The sequence below is a fragment of the Mauremys reevesii genome, linkage group 1 (assembly GCF_016161935.1).
Source record: "Mauremys reevesii isolate NIE-2019 linkage group 1, ASM1616193v1, whole genome shotgun sequence".
In the NCBI taxonomy this organism is placed as follows: domain Eukaryota; kingdom Metazoa; phylum Chordata; order Testudines; family Geoemydidae; genus Mauremys; species Mauremys reevesii.
The window spans coordinates 122,536,571-122,557,594 of record NC_052623.1 but is presented as its reverse complement, the minus strand read 5'-3'; the positions used below and the strand labels follow the sequence as shown (position 1 = coordinate 122,557,594).

Below are 21,024 nucleotides of genomic sequence, written 5' to 3'. Positions count from 1 at the left end.
TTTTTTCTTCCAAACAGATTTTGATCAGGTTGTGACTTTTTTAATGTGAATCTAAAATGAAGAATTGAAAAAAAAATCATACATTAAAAAAATCCATACGTTTTAGTACATTACAGTAAATCTTAATTTTTAGACAATTATAAAAGAGAAACAGCTTTCTGATTAATCCAAAATTCTTAGCTTCAAACATGTTGATGCAATTAAAAACATCTCATATTTGATATTCTGATTTTAAAAGAGGTAAAGTATACAACATCTCACCTCATTCAGAATTGCCCAGACTGCTGAGTTTTGTATTACCGAAAGACGAAATGATGAAATAGGGTTTAGACTTGGGTCAACTGTCCCTTCTGCTATACCACTTTCAAATTTACCTTTAAATGAAGAAAAACATATCCTAAATAAACAATCTCCAGACAAACAAATACAAGATCTGGTTTGTAGAAAGGTTTCTAATTAAAGTGAATATTAGGGCTGTCAAGAGATTAAAAAAATTAACCACGATTAATCACACTGTTAAACAATAGAATACCATTTATTTAAATATTTTTGGATGTTTTCTACATTTTCAACTATATTGATTTCAAATCAACAGATTACAAAGTGTATAGTGCTCACTTTATATTTATTTTTTATTACAAATATTTGCACTATAAAAATTTTTTTTTTCAATTCACCTCATACAAGTACTGTAGTGCAATCTGGATCATGAAAGTTGACATTACAAATGTAGAATTATGTATAAAAAATTCCCTTCAAAAATAAAACAATGTAAAATTTTAGAGCCTGCAAGTCCACTCAATCCCACGGCTTGTTCAGTCAATCCCTTACATAAATAAGTTTATTTACATTTGCAGGAGATAATGCTGCCCACTTCTTGTTTACGTCACCTGAAAGTGAGAACAGGCATTCACATGGCACTTTTGTAGCCAGTGTTGCAAGATATTTACATGCCAGTTGCGCTAATGATTCATATGTCCCTTCATGCTTCAACCACCCTTCCAGGGGACATGTGTCCATGCTGATGACAGGTTCTGCTCAACAACAATCCAAAGCAGTGCGGACCGGCTCATGTTCATTTTCATCATCTGAGTCAGATGCCACCAGCAGAAGGTTGATTTTCTTTTTTGGTGGTTCGGGTTCTGTAGTTTCCGCATTAGAGTGTTGCTCTTTTAAGACTTCTGAAAGTATGCTCCACACCTCAACCCTCTCAGATTTAGGAAGGCACTTCAGATTCTTAAACCTAGGGTCAAGTGCTGTAGCTGTCTTTAGAAATCTCACATTGGTACCTTCTTTGCATTTTGTGAAAGTGTTCTTAAAATGAACATGTGCTGGGTCATCATCCAAGATTGCTGTTCAGTCACAAATTTAATGAACACATTATTTTTTAACAAGCATCATCAGCATGGAAGCATATCCTCTGGAATGGTGGCCAAAGCATGAAGGGGCACACAAATGTTTAGCATAGCTGGCACGTAAATACCTTGCAACACTGGCTACAAAAGTGCCATGTGAATGCCTGTTCTCACTTTCTGGTGATAGTGTAAAGAAGAAGATGGCAGCATTACCTCCTGTAAATATAAGCAAACTTGTTGGTCTTAGAGATTGGCTGACCAAGAAATAGGACTGAGTGGACTTGTAGGCTCTGAAGCTTTACATTGTTTTGGTTTTGAGAGCAGTTATGTAACAAAAAAAAATAATCTACATTTGTAAGTTGCACTTTCACAACAAAGATTGCACTACAGTACTTGTATTAGGTGAATTGAAAAATACTATTTCTTTTATCATTTTTACAGTGCAAATATTTGTAATAAAAGATAATGTATGCTTTGATTTCAATTACAACACAGAATACAATATATATGAAAATATAGAAAAACATCCAAAATATTCAATACATTTCAATTGGTATTCTATTGTTTAACAACGCAATTAAAACTGCGATTAATCACGATTCATTTTTTAATCGTGATTAATTTTTTGAGTTAATCGTGTGAGTTAACTGTGATTAATCGACAGCCCTAGTGACTGTCTATTCAATAAATGGATTTGCAACGCTACAGTCATGAATTGGCTGCAGTAATTCACCATAAATAAGTTTTTGAGGGTTTTTGTTTTTGTTTTTTTTTTTGCTTAACCCTAATAGTAGGAAGATGGAACCTTACACCACTACCCAAAAATCTTCCATAATGCTCAGAGCTCTTTGCCATCAGCTTCAGTTTTTCATTGGCAAATACTGCAGAACGTATAGCCTCAGCACACAGACTAAGCAGCAGAAGCACTAATAAGGAATAAAAAAAGCTTAAATTCAGTGTAGCTGTGGGTGTTAAATACCTCTGAAAATCAGGCCACTTTTGGTTAGATTGGATTCAGAGGTCAAATTTTAGGAAACCAACTTTTAAATTTTGACTTAAATATATATAAACTACATTAAGCATGTATGGATACTGGTATGCCTGCTGGTAGAAACTTTGATTATATCAGAATGAATAAATATGTTGTTGTAAAGGCTATTAATAGACCAAAGCTAAAATAAATAAAAACTTTAACTATAATACTTTAAAAAGTGATGAATAAAATCCTTTTTTCCACTACAACTAAGAATCACATCAGAACTTCATTCATTAAATCAACCTGAAAAGGGCAAGTAACATTTACAAGGTCAGTTACGCAATGAGAATGATCAGAAACATATAAAGGCTTTTAAAAACAAAACAAAACAAAACATTTTACTAATTGATATAGTAATAAAACAAATTTTATTTCTATTTCCATGTTTGTAAAGAACGAACATTGCTGTTCTATGGTGCACAGTATTACCTATCCTGAAATAACCATCCTCCAAGCGTTTGTCTTTGGTTTCTTTGCTTAATACCAAGTCTTCATTCTAAAATAAAACAGGCAAAAAAAAAAAGAAAAAGAAAAAAAAGAAAACTTATTTTGCATGTATGTAATAAATCTGCAAGCTAGAACAAAACGTGGGTGCCCTCGTTCTCTATTTAGAACACTTTCCTAAAACTCTGAACCGGCCTACTATTTCCATGAGCAAACAGATGTTATTTATAGCACAGGCTTTTCTTAAAACAAAACAAAAACAAAAAAATAACCCATTCCAGAACTGACTGTATTTGGCTTCAGGGTAGAAGAGAAAAGTACCACTCATAACAACTCATATGATGAAGCACAAGGATATTGCAGATACTGGCATACACAACAGAAAAGACACTCGGGTAAAGCCTGCTCCACGGCGGATTTGGGGAGAGAAAGATTAAGTAACCTCTTCCCCACCCAAAGGACACTCATGAAACCATACAGCATACTTTAATCTTAAAATAGGTCTAGCTCATCTACCTGCTGTATTCAGAAAGAAACCAGATACTTGCTGATTTCTCTTTTGAGTATCCAGGCTTATCATATTCCTATAGTTGGTTTTTGTTCTCATCTGCAGTTTGAGGAGGCAGGATCAGAAATTTATCGCCCACATTGGGGTTGGCTGCTTTTTCCACAAACTGAGAATGCTTCCAAAGCTAAAACACAGCTCCGTTTGTAACACTAGAACAACAATTAACAATCGACTTCCACTTGAGTAAGTCTATCTACAGAACAATCTATCCTCAAACAACTTTTACTTACTTCCAATTAACAGGTGGGTCAGAACATTGTGCCGGGGTATTCAGAGAAGTATCAGCAGTTATCAACTTTCTCATTCTTACCGAGGCTCACCATTCCTATAGTGGGAAAGCCCCAAGGAAGGGTAGGCCACAAGCAAGACTACTGAAGCAATGATACTTTAAGAGATTATTAGGTATCATAGTACTGTATGCAATACCCTCCTACTAAGGCAGCATCTGTCAAGGCCTGTGTCCAATTCCTAGCGCCTGGTGAATGCTTAATTAGGTGACTGATGCTGCCTTACATTTACCAGTCCAGGAAGTAAATAATGTCCTTGTTTGAAGAGCTTTATCTTTCCTGTAAGCCTGCTTCATAGGCTTCTTTAATGCAATACTCCAGCTATCTAACAATTAATGCTTTAGATGCCTTTTTTTGGCTTTTGTTGCTGGATGACTTTTCTATACATTTACATTCTTGCCAGGTAGATCTTAACAGCTTGGTGGACATCAAATATTTGCTGGAGCTTTGCTTTTGGATGCATAGGGTTTGTAGAAAATGATGGGAGGACTATCTCCTGGGATCTGTGAAATCCCTAATTTACTTTTGGTAAAAAAATATTTGAGATGAAGATCAATGTGAAAAATACAGTATTTGTAATTCTCCAATACATAATGCCTCTAGAAGAGACCCTCCATGTACAAAGGGGATGGATACCAGTAAGCTCTCTTTAATAAAGAGATAGAAAAACGAAACTGAAGAAAGAAATGTGAACAGTCTAGTAATTGCATCCAAGGTCAGATGATCTAAATCCAAAGGTTCTACTCTGGGGAATTCCTGGTGATTAATCAAAAATGCTTGATAGGGTTATTCAGAATTAAAGTGGCTTTAATTCAATTTAGTTTAATTCACTTTGGAAGTGAATGAGGTTTAGCTAATTCTACTTCAAATTCACATCTTTAGTTAATTTGGATTAATTTTTCTGGATATCCATATGTAGACAAGTCCTCAGGTCACAGAATATAGAAGATTAGGGTTGGAAGAAACCTCAGGAGGTCATCTAGTCCACCTCCTGCTCAAAGCAAGATCAACCCCAACTAAATCATTCCAGCCAGGGCTTTGTCAAGCTGGGCCTTAAAAATCTCTAAGGATGGAGATTCCACCACCTCCCTAGGCAACCCATTCCCTAGTGCTTCACTACCCACCTAGTGAAACAGTTTTTCCTAATATCCAACCTAGACCTCCCACACTGCAACTTGAGACCATTGCTCCTTGTTCTGTCATCTGCCATCACTGAGAGCAGCCTAGCTCCATCCTCTTTGGAACCCTGCTTCAGGTAGTTGAAGGCTGCTATCAAATCCCACCTCACTTTTCTTCTGCAGACTAAATAAGACCAGTTTCCTCAGCCTCTCCTCCTAAGTCTTGTGCCCCAGCCACTTAATAATTTCCGTTGCCCTCCGCTGGATTCTCCAATTTGTCCAAATCCTTTCTGTAGTAGGGGGCCCAAAACTGGACACAATACTCCAGATGTGGCATCACAGGTGCCAAATAGAGGGGAATAATCACTTCCCTCAATCTGCTGGCATTGTTCCTACTAATGTAGCCTAATATTCCGTTAGCCTTCTTGCAACAAGGGCACATTGTTGACTTATAGCCAGTTTCTTGTCCACTGTAATCCCCAGGTCCTTTTCTGAAGAACTACCACTTAGCCAGTCGATCCCCAGCCTGTAGCAGTGCATGGGATACTTCTGCCCTAAGTGCAGGACTCTGCACTTGTCTTGGTGGAATCTCATCAGATTTCTTTTGGCCCAATCCTCCATAAGAACATAAGAATGGTCATACTGGGTCAGACCGAAGGTCCATCTAGCCCAGAATCCTGTCTGCCGACAGTGACCAATGCCAGGTGCCCCAGAGGGAGTGAACCTAACAGGTAATGATCAAGTGATCTCTCTCCTGCCATCCATCTCCACCCTCTGACAAACAGAGGCTAGGGACATCATTCCTTACTCATCCTGGCTAACAGCCATTAATGGACTTAACTTCCATGAATGTATCTAGTTCTCTTTTAAACCCTGTTATAGTCCTAGCCTTCACAACCTCCTCAGGCAAGGAGTTCCACAGGTTGACTGTGTGCTGTGTGAAGAACTTCCTTTTATTTGTTTTAAACCTGCTGCTCATTAATTTCATTTGGTGGCCTCTAGTTTATATATTATGGGAACAAGTACATAACTTTTCCTTATTCACTTTCTCCACACCACTCATGATTTTATATACCTCCAACTTGTCTAGGTCACTCTGGACCTTATCCCTACCCTCTGGCATACCTACCTCTACCCCTAGTTTAGTGTCATCCACAAACTTGCTGAGAGTGCAATCCATCCATCATCTAGATCATTAATGAAGATGTTGAACAAAACTGGCCCTAGGACAGACCCCTGGGGCACTCTGCTTGATACCGGCTGCCAACTGGACATCAAGATGTTGATCGCTCCCTGTTGAGCCCAACCATCTAGCTAGCTTTCTATCCACTTTATAGTCCATTCATCCAATCTTGCTGGCAAGAATACGGTGGGAGACTGTATCAAAAGCTTTGCTAAAGTCAAGATATATCACGTCCACCACTTTCAAAGTTTTCTCTGCAATCAGTAGGGCTAGAAAATTACTTTATTTTTTGTTTTCCTTTAAAAAGGCTAATACCCTCATGTAATCACTTGACTCAAGAAACTAAGGATTTAAGAAAAACAACAAATATGGCAAGACTCACGATAAAAATCACAAGAGTTGGCAACATATTTTAGCCCCTTTTATAGGCTTCTAGTTGTCTTTCTATACATCTTTGGGCTTTATTTAGACATGTAAAAATAGTATGATGAAATGTAAACTGTATTAAATTAATTTTAATAATGTTTAGAATTGTATACATGATAAATATATGGATTTCTTCAAAGAAAAATATTGTTGACGAATCAACAAGAATCAAACATCAGAAGAAAGGGATATCAAGATACAATCTGATTTACAACACTCTTCACCTGGTCCTGTATGAAATGTTTCCCATCTTTTCCAGCTGACCTCCAAGGTAAAACTAGTGAACTTAAAGCAAAATAACTCTACCCAGTAGAATGTAAATATGATGAGCCAAATTTAGGCCTAATTCGGGTACAACTCCATTTCACGCCTGTTTATGCCAGTTCTGAATTTGGCTAAAGATATTTCCATTCTGAAATTATGCAGCTCTCTAAATAATTTTTGCATTTTGGTCAGTTATTTCTTTTTTATAATTTCACTCTTATAATGTATGTATGAACATCAATAAGTCTGGCCTCTCACAACACAAGAAAGTGGGGAGAGGAGAGTGGGTCATTGTTTTGATTAAAATTGTGAAGTAATATCTCATGAGTGTTGAAGGTAGGATTTGTGTGGGGGAGGCAGATGGGAATAAAGTAGGGGAGAAAGGAATACTAGCACGATCACTGCTCTGATAACACTTTGAATCATCATATGTTAATCTTCCAGACACAATGGTCAGGGTTCTTCCAGCTGAAAATATCTGCATCAGATGTGTATCGTTTGCAATGAGATCAGACACAAATACTTTAGATTACTTCAAAAAGAGGGTTATTTCAGTAGGTATAAAAAGAGTAATGTCTTTGCTATTGGAATATAAATTTTTGTGGTGAAAAAGACTAAAGATTCTCCTTTAGGTACAGTGGTTAGAGTCTGACTTCAGACTGGAATTGACTTTATTCACTGCATTGCCATCTTGAGGTAAAATCCAGGCTGGCTGTGTAGAAGGAATAGAAAGTTTCAGACTCTGTTCTATTAACTTGACAATTAAGATGCCAAAATATCTGCTTAGCTGGATTTGTGCAGGATCTTTAAGGCTGGACACTCAGTGGATGAAAAATGAGGAAGCGGAGTGAAGCCAATTCCTCCAAAATCCAATTCTTAAACAAACAAACAAAAAAAAGCAGCAGCTAGACAAAAGTAGATGAGTAAACACTGTTCTCCTCCAGATTACCCATCTTCCTTTTACCAAGCTTTATTCTGAATGAAACTCTCTGCTCTTTGTAAATAAGGTCTGTTTAAAGTAAAGAGGAAGAAATGTGATGAGATAAGGGGTTTTCAATTCCAATAAAAGAGACACCCATATTTTCCCAATCCAAATGTCATTAGAAATTAGGAGTTTTGCTTTTACTCTAATGTTGAAAGGACAGATATTAATGTATTCATACCTTAAAAGGCAGAACCTCCACTGTAGTATTTAGTAGAATATCTCCTGGATGCTCTGGATTGCCACTATGAAACAAGTATCTATAAACGCAAAAATTAAAAATAAATGGTCTGCGCACTCAGTCCCTTTTGGCTTAATAAGTAACATTAAATGACATTATGGAAATTACGCTGGTAGACGATCCCAGTTCAACTATGAAAATCAACTGAAAATTAGTTTCATATACAAATGTACTGAAAAGCTCTGTTTAATGAAAGGTATTGAGTTTTTAAAAAGTGACCAGGCAAAGTTTTTTCATAGATTTACATGTTACTAGACTTGCACCTAGGAAAATAGCCATATAGAGCTGGTCTTGACACCACAGGGTTATCCAGTGAGACAAAGGGGCTGGGAGGCAACAGGTTCATTTAATAGAACACAGGACTGGGAGTCAGGAAAATTGCATTTATTCTTAGCATTACTGCTGACCAGCTGTGTAACCATGGACAATTCACATAGGCCCATCTGCAAAACTAATACTAAATAACTTCTTTCATAACATACTTTGAGCTCTAGGGATGAAAAATGCTATATAGTAAATGCTAAATGTTATTGTCATCTATATGGAAATTTGCTAGTCATGGCAAAAGCTACTGAATAAGCACTAACCAAGATCACAAATTCAACAACAAAGCTACATAGTTTATTAGCAAAGCTGTATTTACACATCTGTATTCCTAACTATATGTAGTAATAAATATTAGTGTTTTAACATTTACATAGTGTTATGGCTCATCAAAGCTACAATCCCTTGATCACATATTATAAACAAACATACAAAAAAACCACAAACAAATCCCCAAAAGTAATGTAGTGCAGTAGACAGAAGGTACTGTCCCCTACCCTGGTTGTGGAACAGTTTCCCATTTATTATGGGGTTATGGATTTATTACAAGAGAGAAAAACAAGGTAGGTTAGGCAATAGCAGTGCCTGTATGTATTTTACACAGTAAAATTAGAGACCATATTGCGATGTGCATCACAACTTTGAAAAAAGAAAATTTCCCTGTAAACATGCATATCGGATGGATTATATTACATAAAAAATGTTAACAGCACTTAAACCCTCATGCTTCAGGGCACAAGTAAACCACTAACCATTTGAGAAAAGGAATTCACTTCTCCCATGGGCAGGTTATTCCATAATTGCTTGTTATTAAGTTTCCTGGACCTTCCTCTGCAGGAGTTGGTACTGGACTCTGTTAGAGAGTGGATACTAACCCAGAAGGACCATTGGTTTAATTCAATACGGCAGTTTCTAGTCCTAAACCTAGTGGCAGACAGCTTTCTGGCCGAGAGGACTTAAAAGAGGAGCCCATGGACTATGGAACTCCATACCACCAAAGACTTGGATGAGCCTGAGACTTGCTACTTTTAAGAGTCAAGACAGGACTGTCTCTTTGAGCAAGGCTTCCCCTAACAACAGTGGGAACAGAATGTTCCAGAATGCGACAATGAAATGGAGGAAAAAGACGACAATTCCACTTTCAGAAAGTAGAGTAACAAGGTTGGGATGAACTGTGAGACAAAAATTACATTTTTAATTATGCCTATGACATCCTGTAATGGACACATTTCAAACAGACATTTGAAAACGCACATTTGCAAGATCTCACTTTGCTAACAAAGAACACTCAATGTAAGTGGCTGCTAAATTTAGCATTGGTTATATTAGGAGAAAATTGGATGTTTTTCATCATTAATAAATATATTTATCTCCACGGTCAACATTTTTCCTCAGTGTAGGCTGTTTGAACTGTGGTTGCATTTATTAATTATACTTTATTTTTTTAAATGATGTATTAATGTAATGATAAAAATAAAAGTGTATGGCATATATTAAGAGTAACTAATTGGAATTTTAATGCAAAGTTATGGGAGAATTCCAACGTAGGGATTCACAGACCAGGACACACCAACTCAAAGCAGCACTAGACCCTGCCAGAACAACAGATGTAAAACCTGCAGACATATCTTCACTGGCACAATGATCAACAATCCCCACAACACACCTTTCCAGATCTGTGGATCCTATACATGCCTGTCACAACATGTAGTACAGCTCATCCAGTGCACTAAATGCCGCAATAACAATTATTTAAAACCAGACGATCACTATGCTCTCAAATGAACTCACACAGGAAAATATAAAAGACAAATACACCCTATTATCTGTGGGTGAACACTTTTCACAAAGCAATCACTCTATATCAATCCGCACCCTCAAAGAAAACCTGCACAACACATTCAAAAGATGAGCGTGGGAACTTAAATTCATAACACTGTTCGACAATAAAAATCACAGACTGAACAGACACACTGGATTTATAGCTTATTAACCCAACTGTAACCCAACTAAACCCATCTTTTAGTCCTGTGACTGGCCACTTCACCTTGAATGATCCCTTACAATATGTGCTAACTACTTATGCTAAACAATCTGTTACATCTTGCATTTAGCTGTGATGCTGGGAGTTCCTTTCCTGTAAGGATAAGGCCTTTTCCTGTAGCCATATTGTAGGGCCCAAACCCTTTGTCTGCAGCCATATTAGGAGAGCAGCAGCCACTAGCTAAGAAGCAGAAAGTCACAGTCTCACATTTCATCTAAATTACAATAAAACAATGTAATATCAGGCTGTTAAGAAGGCAATCCTGGCCTAATAGCACCCACCATAACCAGATAAAGAAACAGATCTTAAGATGGTTAAAGAAAACTTACATTGATAACATCCTGTCTGGCAAGAAATCACTATCAATAGTAGTGGTTGTGAAATCCCCACTTCTTTATTGTTTTATCTTTATGGTCCCCACTTCTCTATTGTTTATCTGTATGATCTCGGTCTGGTTCTTTGATTGTTTCTGTGTGTTACATAATTAATTTTGCTAGGTATAAATCAATTAAGGTAGTGGGGTATGATTGGTTAAATAATTGTTTTACATTATGTTAGGATTGGTTAAATTTTTTTTTAGCAATATTTTAGTAAAATGATTGGTTAAGGTACAACTAACCAAGACTCAAGTTTCACTATATAAACTTGTCAACTGTCTGAAGTGGGCCATCTTGATTATCACTACAAAAGTTTTTTTTCTCCTGCTGATAATAGCTCATCTTAATTAGCCTCTTAGAGTTGGTATGGCAACGTCCACCTTTTCATGTTCTCTGTATATATTGTGACAGGGTCAGGCCAGATAGCTACAAGAGAGTGGTCGAAGGTAGATACATTAGTTCCAGGTTAAGCAGGTCCCTTTTCCCTAGGTAAGATAACAGGGACTATTCCAGAACACTCAGGAGCTTTCTAGAACTAATTAAGGCAGGCAGGCTAATTAGGACACCTGTAGCCAATTGAGAAGCTGCTAGAATTAATTAAGGCTAATCAGGACACCTGGTTTAAAAAGACTCTCACACCAGTTAGTGAGGTGTGCGTAAGGAGCTGGGAGTGAGACGATGTGCTGCTGGAGGACTGAGGAGTACAAGCGTTAACAGACATCAGGAGGAAGGTCCTGTGATGAGGACAAAGAAGGTGTTGGGAGGAGACCATGGGGAAGTAGCCCAGGGAATTGTAGCTGTCACGCAGCTGTTCCAGAAGGCACTCTAGACAGCTGCAGTCCACAGGGCCCTGGGCTGGAACCCAGGGTAGAGGGCGGGCCTGGGTTCCCCCCAAACCTCCCAACTCCTGATCCAACACAGGAGGTACCACCAGAGGGGAAGGTCTCTGGGCTGTTCCCTGACCTACATGGTGGATCAGCAGAAACTGCAGGGATTGTTCTTACTCCCCCCCCCCCCATACTGGCCAGCGATGAGGTTATCTGAGTGAACAGCAGATCTGAGCCACAAAAGTGGCCAAACTGAGGGCTACTGTGAATCTCTGAGGCAAGCAAAATCTGCCAGTAAGTGCAGGACCCACCAAGGTAGAAGAGGAACTTTATCACAGTATATATATCTTCTTACTATATGTTCCATTCTATGCATCTGATGAAGTGGGCTGTAGCCCACGAAAGCTTATGCTCAAATAAATTTGTTAGTCTCTAAGGTGCCACAAGTACTCCTGTTCTTTTTGCAGATACAGACTAACATGGCTGCTACTCTGAAATCTGTCACTATATAAACTGAGGTCCAAAAGGAAGGTCTTTGGAACCAACTCCAGGACACAGCCCCAAGATTAGAGCTCCCAGACCTCAACACCCTGCAGAATCTGGAGTTCCCCAGATTACCTGATCCTGACTGGCCAGCAGGAAAAGTACGTCTGCCTTATTGGGAGTGATGAGCATTGTATACTTAGCGTGTGCATTCTGTTTTGGTGATCGTTAATAAATAGAGGTTAAGTAGGATATTACTGTGTAAGGCTCCTTCACTGGTAAAAGACCCCGTAAATCCCCAAAAGATTAAGCCCTGAGTCCACGGAGAAGTAGAGCCTGGAGCCCATTAAGGGATAAAGTTAGATGCCTTTTGCCTGAAGCTCTAGGAACTGGGAAAGGGTGGGGGTGCCTAAATCAACAGGGTTATGCCTTGAACTTCAGGAACTAGGTAGAGGTGGAAGCCTTGAGCCCTAGGAACTAGGTAAAGGCAGGTGCCCTAGAGTGTGTGTAATAGAGAATTTTGTGTGGGTAACATTTGCAGACCTGAAGAATAGCTCCGCATGACTTGAAGGTTTGTCTTTCTTACTAACAAAAGTTGGTCCAATAAAAGATATTCCCTCACCTACTTTGTCTCTCTAATATCCTGAGACTGACATGGCTACAACTATACTGCATACATTCTTTTAAACATTGAGTTTTCAACATGCGTTGTGTGAATGAGAAACACCAGCATTTTTTACCACTAGGTGGTATATCTATACTTGGGAATTTATTAAGGCCATTCATTTATATTAATAGAACACAGACTGGTTTCCTAAGATTAATGTCTATGTAACTGCATATAGAAGTGACATCTAAATACACCTAGTTTAACAGGCTTTTGTTATTCTTAATGCATCTAAATAAACATGTAAAATCTATTAGCACTGAAGCCCTCATTTCAACTGAAATGTAAAGTAAGCACCATCTAACACACTACATATGCATCACTCAGTTAAAACTAGTTCGAGAATGATCATGTAACTAAAATTATGAAAAATCACTCAATTTACAATTTATTAAAATGTAATCAGACATAAAATTTCCAATTTGTCAGTGTTAAATATGTCTAGAGCTGGATAAGTAGTTGCCATTAATCCACACAGTCTTTATCTGCAAGAAATTATTATTTTTTCTGTGATTCATGATCCTTACAGAAAGCATCATTAAAAGAAAGCAGAAGAGGAAAACAGAGCGCTCCAGTCCTGATTTGGGAAAACATCTCTATTCAGACAGCAGCACATGCTTAACTTTAAGTTCCTGCTTTCCTGAATAGGGAAATTCTCTGATAGAGTGACAGGTGACAAAAAATATTAAAACAGGATCAAGGCTCTGAAAGACAGAGCCAAATTCTGTTGTCAGATACATGCATGCAAGCTCCATTGACGTCAGTGGCATACACTGAGTTCAGTAGGAATTGCACAGGAGTAGCAGGACAGAATTTGCTCCAGGGACATTGGCTCTGTAAACTCTTCAAGAAAAATATTTGTGCTTTTTAACAATTATTGTTAAATGTTCAATACATGAGCATACACAATGCTAACACACAAAGAATTTATCATACACAGGTCCCTAATTTGCAGATTTTATCAGATAAAACTCATTGAAATTAATGGAGAGTTTTGCCTGGATTAAGGACTGCAAAACCAAATTTGTAATCCTTTTTCTAAACATTTATGAAATCTCAAAAAACATACAAGGAGTACATTTTCCAGCGTTTACTACAGGTCTCAGTGATAAGTAAGACAAAATTACAGCAAAGCAGCCCAGAAAGATATTTGTTTAAAATGTGCATTTAGATCTATTCTGATGTCCTTATGCATTCTAACACCCTAATCATCAGTGGGAGTTTTACCACTATATTAATGGGATAACATCTCTCTTACCACTCTCACCTACCAGTATTTTTTCATAAGCGACTTTTTAAAAATGCAAATGCATAAAGTGCTCTTGCATAGAGGCAGGAACAGTGCTTTTCTTCATCACTTTTTAGTTCACAACTCTTATTACTGACAGCAGGACAGAGCTGGGAACAATCACCAAAGAAATTCCTCTATAGTCATCAAGCTCTCTGTGTGAGTTAATGGTGAACAAATTGCAAAAGCAGCAGTGTTTTTCCTGCTGTGCTATTAACATTTAGACAGTAGGGGGTGATTTTGTTCATTTACAACAATTAACAGCTCCACTGTAGCAACACTGCAACACACAAAAGTTAGCATAATGTCAGTATGATATGATTTACAGAAATGATAGACCTAAATGAGTTTCCAGGCTTCCTTCCAACCAAAGTTGTCCTTTCCATTTATCTCTCTTCATCTATGTAAACAACACATACACATGTATATTTTCTCTTTGACAGATCAGGTCTATTACCATAATCAAAGAATGCATACAATGTGTGATAGTTAAGGCTACATTTTAGTCACAGGTATTTTTAGTAAAAGTCATGGACAGGTCACAGGATGTGTCATGAACAGTTAGTTAAGGGTTAAGGTTTTGTCTACCTGTAAAGGGTTAACAAGCAGTACCTGTGGACACCTGACCAGAGGATCAATGAGGGACAAGATTATTTTCAAATCCGTGTGGAGGGAAGTTTTTTCCCTGTTCTTTGTTTTCTTAGAGAGTCTCTCTTGGGAATTAAGAGAGTCCAGACATCTTAATCAAGTCCTCCCAGGTTTCTGCAACAAATTCTTCTTTTCAAGCTAGTGAGTATTAGCAAGGAACTAGTATTCTTATACTTTTATTTCTGTATTTGCAATTCTGTGTTTTGCTATAGAATTTCTTTAAGTCGGTACTGTAATTGCTTTTACTGAGAAAGAAGGGAGGGGGAATTCTCTCCAGAGATTGATAAGTTTAGACCCTGTATATTGTTCCAATTTGGTTACAGAGACAGTAACTTTTCTTTTTATTCTTTAATAAATTATTTTCTATTAAGGACTTGGGTGGATTCTCAGGGAAAGGGGAGGGGGAGGTATCCCTCTGTAGTTAAATCCCGGTGTCTCTCCCAGGAAAAGGGAGGGGGGAGGAAGCTGGGGGGAATGGTTTATTTCTCTTGGGTGTAAGAACTCCATGGATTTGGGGCTCTTGGAATCTCCTAGGATTTTGGGGAAGGACTGTGTCTCAATCCACATACCTGACCTGTCCCTGACTTGTACTATATACCCATGATGAAAGCTGTGGGGAAGAGGGGCACGAGTGTTTTGGGGAGGGAGGGTTGCAGCCCAGGGGGCACCGCGGCTGCTGGGGGAAGGGGTATTGCCTAGGGGGAGGGTGCTGAGGGGGGAGCGGCAGGGGAGTCTTGGGGCAGGTTCCCTAGCTGGCTCCTGGGAAGCAGCAACCTCCAGCTCCTAGCTCCATGTGCTGCCTCTGCTCCGCCCCAAGCCCTGGTTCTGCAACTCCCGTTGGCTGGGAACTGCAGCCAATGGGAGCTACGGGGGTGGTGCCCGCAGGCTGAGGCACCATATGGAGCTAGGAGCTGAGGAAAGGGAGTTCCTGTCGCCCTTCCAGGGAGGTGCCCCTCCACCTCCCCGGTAAGCACCACACCCAATCCCCAGCCCTGAGCCCCGCCATACCCAAACTCCTGCTGCTGGGGGGCCCTGAGACTGCCCAGCAGCAGCTGGTGCAACTGGCCCAAGGGCTGCCCGAGCTGCTCAAGTGGCTCCCCAGCCAGCTGCACAGGCCGCTGCAGGAGTCACAGAATCTGTGACTTCCATGACCTCCGTGACAAACATGGAGCCTTAGTGATATACAACTACCAACACCACCCGCTATAACACGAATTTGGATATAACACATTAAAGCAATGCTCCAGAGGGGCGGGGCTGCGCACTCCAGTGGATCAACACAAGTTCAATATAACAGTTTCACCTATAATGCGGTAAGATTTTTCGGCTCCCAAGGACAGCGTTATATCGAGGTAGAGGTGTAGTATATTCTTGTGCTTCAGATTTATAAGAATTTTATTTCTCTTAAAGGTAAAATTATTTGACAGCAGATCAAAACTCTGTTGCTATTGCACTGGGTACCATTTAGCTAGCTGTCCTGCAGTAAGCTTGCCTTCCTCTCAGTGGATAACAAGCACAAGGCCCAAGAGGAGTTGAGCTGCAGAACATTTTCCTATCTGCAAGACCTGACTGATGTGTGGGGAGATGTGCTTTTGGTTCATGAATTACTAAGAAATCTGGCCTGGGATTTAACTGGTGTCAACTCATGGGAACACTGGAAATATTTATTTTTTCTGCTTGAGTCACATTTTTCTTGTTACTAAAATCACTAACAATAGCGTCTCATCTATCTGCTATTTAAACACAATAGCCTCAGAATCATTCATTAACATTAAAATTCTGGAAAGTACACACACACACACACACATTATACCAAACAGAAGTGAAAATTGCTAAATTATTCTCTTAAAAAATAAAATCTGTAAAATAATATTTTAGTTACTTTAAACATGCAGAAGTTTGGAAATTATAAAATGTAATATTAATTTCTATTTTGTAAATGTAACATCAAGCTACCTCATAAAAATAAAACTGTAAAAAGCTGCTCTATCCCTGACACCTTCTTTGTGGGCCAGGGTTAATAACTACCTAATTCTGGTGTCATTTAAAAAACCTCAACCATTTACAATGTGCACCTTGCATAATATAAATTACTTTCTTCTTACTTTCTGTTTCAATGTACATAGAAGTACAAGACGATTCACATTTCCTTGTATAGAAAAAGTTGTATAAGATATGAAAAACAGTATATGACCGTGTAATTGCACATGCAATCTTGGTTTTTGTCACTGTATGTCTTGAATGTAATACAGAATTTGATTCCATTGAAAGTAAACTAGATGTAGTATCTAAAAACATACGAGTTGGAGAGAAAAATATAATCTGTTGAAATAAGTATTAATGAAATCCAACACAATCTGATTGCTGTGAAAACCTAAGAAAAAGCACTGTGACTCTCATTGGTGTGGTAATTAAAGATAAGTAACAACTTCCCTAGGCAGAAATGCATTATTTATTACTGATATTCTAAAAAAAAGCTTCAATCAGGATTATAGCCCATTGTGATGAAACCTTAGAAAATTTTTCTTGAAGCCTAATGTCCTGGGTTTTCTTGAAAATCATAAAAAGGAAGATTTGTACAAATTTATGTCAACACTTTTAACTTCTATTTGTGATTTTAATCTTCCCCTTTCCATACTTAAACTGTTTCATCTCTAACAGCAGTTGTTCATCTCTTCTTTTTGCAGAATCATGTGCTGATTGTACTCTTTTTGATCAGCTGTTGATTGTGCATGGCTCATAAATCAGGTCAGGAAATAGAAGTAATCTTTTCTAGCAAAATAAAAACAATGTGTATTTTCTAATATGTTTCAAAAATCTGTGCTGGTTCAGAGAATTAATTATTGTTTCTCTGAGCTAAAGTTCTGTCTTTAGGCTTCTGCCTTATGTCCTTTCAAATTTTATGTACTTATAAAATGTACTTATTTTACACTTTTGATGAAGACCAGGCTTTCCTTTCTTCACAGCTCGCTTGTAAAGATACTAGCGAGCTTGATACTGAAGAGGAGCATGAACATCACTTGCCATTTTATTAAGTTTAGTTTTATATTCATTGCTTGGTAATTCTATATAAACAACTACAATTATACTAGAGAAAGGAAATATTTCCCTTAAATTAAAATTCTCTATCAATGGGTGATACTTATTGAACACGTGTAATTTAATTTAATTAAACTACAATTTGATTTTTTTAGAGCCTGTTGTATAACTTACAATTGCACTTTAACTTAGTTGGAAAAAGTACTAGGTTTTTTTTCCTGTCTTGTTAATGTGCCTAGTGAACTGTTTGGTCTATTTATAAAATCCTGGGGGTGAAAATCTGGCCCCACTGAAGTCAATGAGAATTTTGCCATTGACTTCAATGGCACCAGGATTTCCTCCTTAGTGGTTTTTCAGGACTCCAAGTAACTGCTTTGTTATCGTGGTTGTAGTAGTTGTTATTTACGTTACAGTATGTGTTTTGTCTCTCTATATACAGATTTTTAAACAGCTCCGGTTTTAATAATCTTCTCTTTTCTTACTGATTGATGTTTAAATGATTTTTAAAAATAAAAAAAGGAACATTCTATAGAACAGGGGTCGGCAACCTTTCAGAAGTGGTGAGCCAAGTCTTCACTTATTCACTTTAACTTAAGGTTTCGCGTGCCAGTATAACATTTTAACGTTTTTAGAAGGTTTCTCTCTATAAGTCTATATTATATAACTAAACTATTGTTGTATGTAAAGTAAACAAGGTTTTCAAAATGTTTAAGAAGCTTAATTTAAAATTAAATTAAAATGCTGATCTTACGCTTCTGGCCCACTCAGCCCGCTGCTGGCCTGGGGTTCCGTTCACCTAGTTCGGCAGTGGGCTGAGCGGGGCCTGCGGGACCCCCGGCTGGCAAGGGGCTGGCAGCCGGGACCCCAGACCGGCAGTGGGCTGAGTGGGGCTGACGGCTGGGACCCCAGACTGGGGGTGCAGGCGGGAATGTGGGTGTGTGTGCAGGAGCTCCTGTTTGGTGCTCCAGGTGGGGGTGGGGAGGTGCAAGAGTCAGGGCATGGGGTGTGGGGGGGTGCAGGGGTCAGGGCAGAGGGCTGGGGTGCTCGGCTCGTGAGGGTGCTCAGGGCAGGGGGGCTGGAGGGGATATACCCCGATTCCACCCCTTTCCCCAGGGCCCCATCCCCACCTCTTCTCTGCCTCCTCCCCGGAGCAGCAAGCATGCTGCAGCTCCGCTCCCTCTCCCCTCGCAAGGGCAATCAGCTGATCGGCACAGGGAAGGAGAGGAGGAGGGGCAGGAAAGCACCACGCTGGAGGAAGAAGCAGGGGACGGGGGAGCTTGGCTGCCAGCAGGACCAAGCTTCTGCCTCCTGCCCCCGCAGGAGAGAGCGGTGGGCAGGGGAACTGAGTGGGGCCAGGACCCCGGCAGGTGGCAGGCAGCAGCATGCCATTAAATATCGGCTCGCATGCCATCTTTGGCATGCATGCCACAGGTTGCCGACCCCTGCTATAGAATATCAGATTACATGTATGTTAAAAACATAATATGTATGTTATTATATGGTCTTCCTCTTAGAAATCACCATAGCAGGCTTACTGTTATTTTTCATTCTTCTAAAACACCATTTTTTCTCTTTTGAGTGATTGTGCACATATATGTATCGCTGTGGGTGACTCACCAGCAGTTTTCTTATGAGTGCTGGGACTTTGGATTAGCTGAAGAGAGACTGATTTGCCAAAACAGGAATCATCCCAGAAAGCCTGAGTAATAGTGTTGTATCTAGAGAAGCTATGTACAGACGAGCATTGTTGCTGCCTTGCAAATGTCAGTTTCAGGAATGTTGCTCAAAAAAGGCTGATAAAGTGGAATGAATGCTAGTGGAGTGGGCCATTATTATGGTGGAGTATGGACTTTAGCAAGATTGTAGCAAAGCTTGATACAGTCAAAAATCCAGTGTAAAATACAATGAGCTGGAACAGGTTCCCTTTTGATCCTTTCAGCATAGACTTCAAAGAGTCCGGCAGAGGATTTGAAAGACTTTTTGTGGTCGAGGTAAAATGCCAGAGCCCTCCAAACATCCAAGATGTGAAGCTTTTCTTTGGCCTTGGAGCAATGATATTTTTAAAAGAACAGCGGGAGATGAATACTCTCATTGAGGTGGAATGCTGATACTACCTTAGGCACAAATTTGCGGTATGGACTAAGATTCTCCTTGCACAACTAACAGCCATCAAGAACATGGTTTTCAGAGATGTTATCAAAGGTTCAAAGAGAGAACCAACAAGCAAGACAGCATTAAATTTAGGTCTCATGAAGGTAACAGATCAGAAACAGGATGATAGATGCTAAGAAATCCCCTTTAAAATCTGGAAATGACAGGCTGTGAAAAGACAGAAAATCCGTCCATTGGAAGGTGTCCTGCAGAGATGCATGCTAGATGGACTCTCACTGAACTGACAAAGACCTGAGCACTTCAGATGCAGCAGGTAATCAAGTATATGATTTCAGTGATAGGTTACATACTATAGTTAGTGGTACTGCAATTTCATATTGAGTTTTTTCAGAACGCTAAGGTGAATACCATATGGTCCTGGTGACTTCTTATTGTTTAGTTTATCAATTTGTTCTAAAACCTTTTCTACTGACAAATCAATTTAGGACAGTACTTCAGATCTGTTGCCCAAAAAAATAGCTCTGAAGTGGGTATTTCCCCCATAACCTCTGAATTGAAGACCAGTGCAAAAAATTAATTTAGCTTCTGTGCAAGGGCCTTGTCTTCCCTGAGTCCTCCTTTAGTACCTTTGTCATCTACTGGTTCCACTGCCTGTTTAGCCAGCTTCCTGCTTCTGATGTAGTTTAAACAAAATTACTGTTAGTTTTTCCATCTATAACAAGTTGCTTCTCAAATTCTTTCTTGGCCTATTTTATTATACTTTGACATTTTACGTGCCACAGTGTGTGTGATCCTTCCTATTATTCTCATTAGGATTTGACTTTCAATTTTTAAAGACTGTCTTTTTGCAACCTGGAGCTGCCCTCTACCAGCCAGTCGTCGAGATAGGGGAAGATCTGGACCCCCGCCCCCAACGTCTGAGGTAGGCCGCTACCACAGACATACACTTTGTGAATACCCTGCCAGCAGTGGACAGGCAAAATGGGAGGACAACAAATTGGTAGTGTTCCTGCCCAACCGTGAAACGGAGGAAACGCCTGTGGCCCTCGAATATATGAGTGTGGAACTAGGTGTCCTGCAGATCAAGGGCAGCATATCAGTTCCCAGGATCCAGGGAGAGGATGATGGAAGCCAGAGAGACCATATGAAAAAGATGGTTACTCACCTTTGTAACTGTTGTTCTTTGAGATGTGTTGCTCATATCCATTCCAATTAGGTGTGTGCGCACCGCGTGCACAATCGTTGGAAGATTTTTACCCTAGAAACACTCAGTGGGTCAGCTGAGGTGCCCCATGGAGTGGCACCCTTATG

At 39.3% G+C, this 21,024-nt stretch overlaps 1 protein-coding gene across 3 annotated transcripts in view; it reads right to left on the bottom strand.

The window, feature by feature from the left end:
- MGAT4A (alpha-1,3-mannosyl-glycoprotein 4-beta-N-acetylglucosaminyltransferase A) overlaps positions 1 to 21,024 on the bottom strand; it is a 125,336-nt gene continuing 104,312 nt past the window's right edge. For all 3 annotated transcript variants that reach the window (XM_039520030.1, XM_039520015.1, XM_039520023.1), the window contains exons 13-16: positions 7,845 to 7,923; positions 2,821 to 2,887; positions 262 to 374; positions 1 to 51 (exon numbers count right to left, since the gene is read on the bottom strand). In XM_039520030.1, coding sequence (XP_039375964.1) covers positions 25 to 51; positions 262 to 374; positions 2,821 to 2,887; positions 7,845 to 7,923 — 286 coding nt within the window. In that variant the 3' untranslated portion in view covers positions 1 to 24. The remainder of the gene's footprint in view (positions 52 to 261; positions 375 to 2,820; positions 2,888 to 7,844; positions 7,924 to 21,024) is intronic.